The sequence below is a fragment of the Palaemon carinicauda genome, chromosome 3 (genome assembly GCF_036898095.1).
Source record: "Palaemon carinicauda isolate YSFRI2023 chromosome 3, ASM3689809v2, whole genome shotgun sequence".
NCBI lineage: Eukaryota > Metazoa > Arthropoda > Malacostraca > Decapoda > Palaemonidae > Palaemon > Palaemon carinicauda.
In genome coordinates, this window is record NC_090727.1 from 201,798,528 (window position 1) to 201,806,027 (window position 7,500).

Genomic DNA, 7,500 nt, shown 5'->3' on the forward strand with positions numbered 1-7,500 from the left:
CTTACAGCATCTTGCTTTTCCAAGTAGGGTTGTAGGTTAGATGGTAATAATGATAATAGTTGTCATTGTAGTACAACCCAAAACAATTTTTGTTTGTAGGTGTGCTTACTAGTTTTCTATAATAATAATAATAATAATAATAATAATAATAATAATGATAATAATAATAATAATAATGATGATGATAATAATAATAATAATAATAATAATAATAACTCAAATCCTCCTCTCTAGGAAACCTTTTGAAGTGCTGAGATGAAGAGGTAGAGAGATTATTATTATTATTATTATTATTATTATTATTATTATTATTATTATTATTATTATTATTATCACTTGCTAAGCTACAGCCTTAGTTGGAAAAGCAGGATGCTATAAGTTCAGGGGCTTCAACATGTAAAGTAAAGAGATGTTTCTAATGAAGTTCTCTCATCTTGTCTCACCCTCTCCTTAGTGCATCATCTTGCTCTTATTTTACATCATAATGCGTAATGAAATATATATTTTTGGTTGATGGTGATATATTAGACGTTAGAGAACGTTACTTATTACCTCCGCCAACGAAGTTGGAAGGAGGTTATGTTTCTGCCCCCTTTTTGTGTTTGTTTTTGAACACCTTCCTGGCCACAATTTCAATTATAGAGTAATGAAACTTGCAGGGATTAACTGTTATGTACGAAGCTGGAAATAATTACATCTTGTAAGGTCAAGGTCAAAAGTTCAAGGTCATAGTTAAGCAAAATATCCAATTCACGTAAACAGCCATGAGTTTAGACATCGTTGGCACAGAGTCTTCAAACTTGGTTCATATTTAAGTGTCTGAAAATTTATTGTAATCAATACATGTCAAGGTCAAATGCCAAGGTCAAGGTCGAGCAAAAGGTCGAGAAATAAGCTGCCGCGGCGGAGGTTTGCGCTCTACTGAGTGCCCCTCTAGTTATTCCTTGGATTCTTAAGATAAAAGTTGTCTCGTTATGTAATTTATCTGTCATTTTTCTTGCGTATTTTAATTTCTAGTATCTAGGGTTTTGGTTCCCTATATGGTAACGCCCCTGACTGGTGATCGCCAGACTGGAGTTCGAATCCCGCTGGAAATAATTAGTTATTTTGGTTGCTGCAACCGGACCATCCTTGTGAGCTAATGATGGGGGTTGGGTTTGGGGGGATCCTATAGGTCTATCTGCTTAGTCATCAGCAGCCATAGCCTGGCCCTCCTTGGGCACTGACTAGTCTCTAGGGCATTGTTCTGCTTGCTAGGGCAATGCCACTGTCCCTTACTTTTGCCATTCAAGAGGGGTCTCTAAACCTAAACATAGTGTGCGTAACGTCACTTTCCTTGTGAGCTAAATTTGGGGAAGCTGTAAGTTCTACTTGCTGAGTCATCTGTGTCCATTGCCGGGCTCTCCCTGGTTCTAGCTTGATTGGAAGTTGACTTGGGGGCTGATCATATGTGTATGTAATCGATCTCTAGGACATTGTCCTGTCCCTTGGCTCTGCCATTCACGATCGACCTTTAAACCTTTAATTCTGGTTTTCCAAGCAGATTACAGTTTGGTTTGTAAAAATAACATTATTGATAATTTGTATAGATGGGCCTGTTCATTAGTTTTTTTTTTCAGAAATAATTAAACATTGTGATAAGTATAGGATAATTCATAAAATATTGGAATGTAGTTTATTAGTAATGAAAGGAAAATTATGTTAATGAATTACAATTATGCATCAAAAGTGCTGCTGATTTATAGATTTAATCAGAGAAATTTGTATAAAAAAACCGTTTTCATTTTTCACTGAAATCTGTTGTTATGATTAAGTGGAAACTCCCTTTTATTATACTGGCATTAACCTTTAGTTCTCTCTCTTCACATAGCCAACGTTCCGGTTTATTTATTTATTTATTTATTTTATGAAATGGACTTTTACTTATACATCCGGTATCCTACGGAAATCCCTCGCTACGGTAGGAAGGATGTACGACAAGGTCGGGACCCACTATCTCACTAGGTCCTGGGTAATACCTTTCTTCACTGGAAGATTCCTTTCCTTTTTCTACCTAGCATATAAACGCGCACAAGCCTTAGTTCACCATCAGTAAGCAACACAACCTCTCACTACTAAGAACCATGGCTTCGAGCGCCGTCTCCCCCTTCGTATACTTTCAGGAGGGCCTGAAGAACTTCGACCTCAGCAGTTGGATGCGTAACTTCGATTTAGCGGATTCCATCAAAGACTTCGACCTGAAGACTTTCGGATGGTTGGCCCTAGTCGTGGTGGCTATTATCTTCATTGCTGATCTTTTCACGAAGCCTTTTTCACCCTTTGGAAGGAGTCTGGTCGTCTCAGCTGCTGATACCTGGCAGAAAAACAGGCCACAGATCACCGATAAATTCGGCAGAGACAGGTAATAAGATTTCTTATATATTCAGATTGCTGTATTAAATAATCTTGTCATATAACATTGAAATTTCTTGATCAAATAACAAGTTTCTTTTTTTATTGAAATATAAAACTATTCGAATTACTATATAAAGTACAATATATATATATATATATATATATATATATATATATATATATATATATATATATATAAACGTATATATGTACGTGATCATTTGGCATAACTTTATGGTAATTCTAGGATGAAATATCAGTGTACAAAAATGCTAATAAGGATTTAAGTTTATATGATAAAGATTCCCCTCTATAAGTGGGGATAACTTAACGTGGTGAAAGGGTTTGCTATTCGCCATGATCAGCAAAGCTGTATTAGTCAGAGCCACCCATACTAGTTTGGTTTGCTGTGAGCGATCAGACGAAATTCTCCCACCATCACCAATCCCCTTGCAAGAATGATGATGAAAACTAGCCAACCCCCAGACATGAATCAATATGTCTGAGGCCTTTGTTATTGATAAACTTTAAACTGGAAAAATATAGTTATTTGTTTATTTCCGCCTTCCAGTCGGTCCCTGGAACCAGTGACTGAAGTCCTGGACGCCTTGGCTGATGCTGTGTTGAAATGGGAGACATCTGAGGAGCATCCTAGTACACCTACTAAGCCAATTGTGAGACAAGACAGGTCGTCCTATGCTGGTCGTGACCTTTGGTAACACTGATAAGCGAATCATCCTACGCGGATCGTGACCTTGGCAACACTGATAAGCCACCTAACTCCAATTTCAATCTATAATTTATAATATAAAGTCTACATTTTGTATAGTTATTTATTATGTGTCTTATTTATGTATAATATTTTTCATTTTGTGTGATGTCTCACTATATGTTAATAAATGTTAAGATAATGTTTTTGGATTTTTTATAAACAATGCTTTGATGAATATGAGAACCAAGATCACTAATTTATTAAGTACTTGAAGACTTTTGCGATGTTATAAATGATCTTAGATAATGAATATTTGTGTTTTGAGAGAGAGAGAGAGAGAGAGAGAGAGTGAGAGAGAGAGAGAGAGAGAGAGATTTGGGATGCAAATAAACTGGGTAGTAATTGAATCAAAATATTAAAGAGTTATTTGAGAGAGAGAGAGAGAGAGAGAGAGAGAGAGAGAGAGAGAGAGAGAAAGAAAGAGAGCTTTAATATGCAAATTAATTGAGTAGTAATTGAATTAAAATATCAAAGATAAGTTTACAAATATAGTATTTATAAATATATGGTCTTTTGATGAGTAAAAGTAACTCTAAAGAAAACATTAACGAATCTTCTATGTTCTTTATACCTTTAATAATGACATTCAGATACTAGTGTACCTGAACCATCAAATATGATGTCTAATTATTTAGATAGATATGCATACCCACACACACACACTGATTCAACCCTTCCCACCCCCTCCCCCGTTCCTAACTACAACTCGCTGATTCGGCAATTTGTGGAAGAGTGCGGTTTCTGGGTGTACTTCTCAGGGTACCCCCTTTCACCAGGGTATGACCACTCCTCTTCCCCCTTGAGCATGACAAGATATATATATATATATATATATATATATATATATATATTTATATATATATATATATATATATTATAATATACATATAGGCCTATATATATATATATATATATATATATATATATATAATGCATATATATTTGTATGTGTTCGTGTTTATATATATATGTATATATATATATTTGTATATACTGTATATGTATATATATAAATGTATGTGTATATATATGTATATATATATATATATATATATATATATATATATATATATATATATATATATATAACACTTACTCTTTATTATATAGGAGAGAATTCTTTCATCATTTTTAATCCAATAAATCTATGAATTACCTAATTAATTATAGATTCAAAAATCCTTCGTCACTTAGTAAATCCATAATTAATTACATGAATATATGCTACGAAATACCTTCGTAATCCCGACGAAACTATACTACTATTAAACTTAATTAATCTCATCTATACAAATTTGATGAGTCGCAATCAACTTTGCTGCCCTAATTATGAATGGGATACAGAATCCGCTTTAATAGATCTCATAATTATGTCTCTCGTTGGTGTTTATTGGGATACATATGTAATGGAGTTGAGTGTGTTGGTGCTAAGTAGGTCTTGGTTTCTGTATTCGATAATTAGGGCCTAATTAAAACTTAGATCTATCTATATATTCGTCTGGTTACACACAGGAACACACATACACACACACACACACACACACATATATATATATATATATATATATATATACATTCATATGAACCATATATACACCTCCATATATATATATATATATATATATATATATATATATATATTCATATAGGCCATATATTATACTCCTCCTAATATCTGGATTCCCTCTACTGAGTTCCTAAGTCAATGGAACCTCAGTTTCTTGGGCCGGGTTTGATTCCCCGGCTGACCAGAAGCTATTTCATATATGGCTTATATGAATATGATAAACAAGTTTAAATGCGCAACATTTATGGTATATATATATATATATATATATATATATATATATATATATATATATATATATATATATATCATCAGCTAGTCCACTGCAAGACTAAGGCCTCATATATATCTTTCCACTCTCTAGTATGTTTATGGTGTTTCTATGGCCACAAATTTTCTTAGCTCGTCAATCCATCGTTTTCTCTTCCTTCCCTTGCTTCGCTTGCAATCTCTAGGGCCCCATTCTGTTATTCTTCTCGTCTATGCATTATCTTTCATTCTCATTATATGTCATGCCCATGTCTATTTATGTTTCTTACATGTAGTGTAGTTTGTATATATATATGGGTTTGTATCTTTCTCTGTGTGTTTATCTCTGTATTTATGTTTTTCTATGTCTGTTTCTATGTATGTATGTTTTTTGTAAATGTTTGTTCTTGTATGTATGTGTTTTGGGAGAGTGTGAAAATGGGTGTTTATGATGGGAAAGTAATTTGAGAAGGACAATGGGTTGTTATTGGAAACAATTATCGAGTGACGAAGCTGTTTGAAATTGGAGTCATTAATTAAGAACATGTTATGAAAATAGAAGTTGAAATTTTTGTATTTACCTGTTTTTCAATCCCATTTGATTAGTTATTTCAGAAAAAGGGTTACTGGAAATTATACTTTTTTTTTTCTAGGGAATGGGCACTAAAGTGCTAAATAATTACTTTAAATGATGCAGCTTTTCCCCCTTTAAATAAAAAATCTGGGGTCAATAAAAAACATTATTTTAAAAATAATTCCCTCAAAATTTTTAAAAGAATTGTTGAGTCTGCTATTGTACTTATATAGCATTAATTCAATTATTAATTTGTTATAATGTTATATCAGACATTGTATTCTTTGATGTATACAGATAATTTATAAGCGAGGTATTTTTTTCAGTAGAATCATAGATAAATAAATAGATTGATTATTAAATAAAATTCCCCTCTATCTTAATCTCCCTTTATAAGAGCTTCGTTGCTCAAAGTTCTAAATAAACGATAATCAAAATGTTCAACTATTATCGAAAGAGAAATGAGCCAAAAATATGAGCTACCCTCCGCACGGTACGCTATGACGTCATCTCATTCATAACTTTCACCAATACTACGAAGAGGCGTTTGACCTTGAGTCATGCTACTCACTGTGCTAGGCGTGGGTTGCTCTGTAGATGGCTAGGTATTTGAAGATTTAAAACAACTATTATTATTATTATTATTATTATTATTATTATTATTATTATTATTATTATTTCGAGTAGCATCATGAGGCATATTGCCCAAATAAATGGGTCCTACGTAGATGGCCTTCCTATAATAAAATTGTAGTATATGAACAGTAGCTACTGAATAAGCTGTAGATTTTAATGTGATTTTCATTTAAAAAAAGATCTATCATCATTTTGTAATGCATCTTCGCCAGTATATAAAGTGACCTCAATTAAATTATATATATACTGTGTGTGTATATATATATATATATATATATATATATATATATATATATATATATATATATATTTATATATATATTTATATATATATATATATATATATATATATATATATATATATATATATATATATATATATATATATATATATATAGAGAGAGAGAGAGAGAGAGAGAGAGAGAGAGAGAGAGAGAGAGAGAGTCTTAGAACCCTATTATAACTGCTCATAAATATACAAAATTTACCTAATTAGGTTACCTGTAGTCAAAACGTATATGTATATATATACAGTATATATATATATATATATATATATATATCATATATATATATATATATGATATATATATATATATATATATATATATATATATATATATATATACATATGTTATATAATCTTAAATCACAATCATATCTATGCTCGTAAATCTACCATTTGACCTAATTATGTAATCTATAAGCAAAACATATATTCTTTCCCATACAAGTACAAATACCTACAGCATGACGATATTACAGTTCCGGTTTGATGTTTTTCTCCTTTCGCTCCCTTTTTCCTGTACATCCGGCAAGCTGGAAGAACTCCACTACCCTTTTCCTTTCACCGTCGCCCCGGTCTATATAAAGAAGGTACAGCCGAAGCTGCCTCACTGACCAAACCTGCCCTTCTCCAAGCAAGGACCATGGCCTCCAACGTCTTCACTGTGGCTCCGGTCGTATACGACCTGCAGCAGGGAATCCAAAATGGCTTCGACTTCAGCTCCTGGATGCGAAACTTCGACCTCAGCAGTTGGATGCAGAATTTCAACTTGGCGGATTCCATCAAAGACTTCGACCTGAAGACTTTCGGATGGTTGGCCCTAGTCGTGGTGGCTATTATCTTCATTGCTGATCTTTTCACGAAGCCTTTTTCACCCTTTGGAAGGAGTCTGGTCGTGTCAGCTGCTGATACCTGGCAGAAAAATAGGCCAGAAATTACCTTCGATAAATTCGGCCGTGACAGGTAATAAGATTTCTTCTATATTTGACTCTTTAATTATAGTAAACAGCTCTTCTAGTAGG

General features: G+C 32.9%; 2 protein-coding genes across 2 annotated transcripts in view; both read left to right on the forward strand.

Annotated features, from left to right (window-relative positions):
• The first annotated feature begins 2,099 nt into the window (after window positions 1-2,099).
• LOC137638178 (uncharacterized) lies at window positions 2,100-3,226 on the forward strand. Its single transcript, XM_068370263.1, has 2 exons — window positions 2,100-2,401; window positions 2,966-3,226. Exons 1-2 carry the CDS (start codon window positions 2,124-2,126, stop codon window positions 3,111-3,113), a joined length of 426 nt encoding a protein of 141 aa, XP_068226364.1. The 5' UTR covers window positions 2,100-2,123; the 3' UTR covers window positions 3,114-3,226.
• A 3,847-nt stretch (window positions 3,227-7,073) lies between these two features.
• The window catches only part of LOC137638179 (uncharacterized), a 1,046-nt gene continuing 619 nt past the window's right edge, over window positions 7,074-7,500 (forward strand). The window contains exon 1 of the mRNA XM_068370264.1: window positions 7,074-7,441. Coding sequence (XP_068226365.1) covers window positions 7,122-7,441 — 320 coding nt within the window. The 5' untranslated portion in view covers window positions 7,074-7,121. The remainder of the gene's footprint in view (window positions 7,442-7,500) is intronic.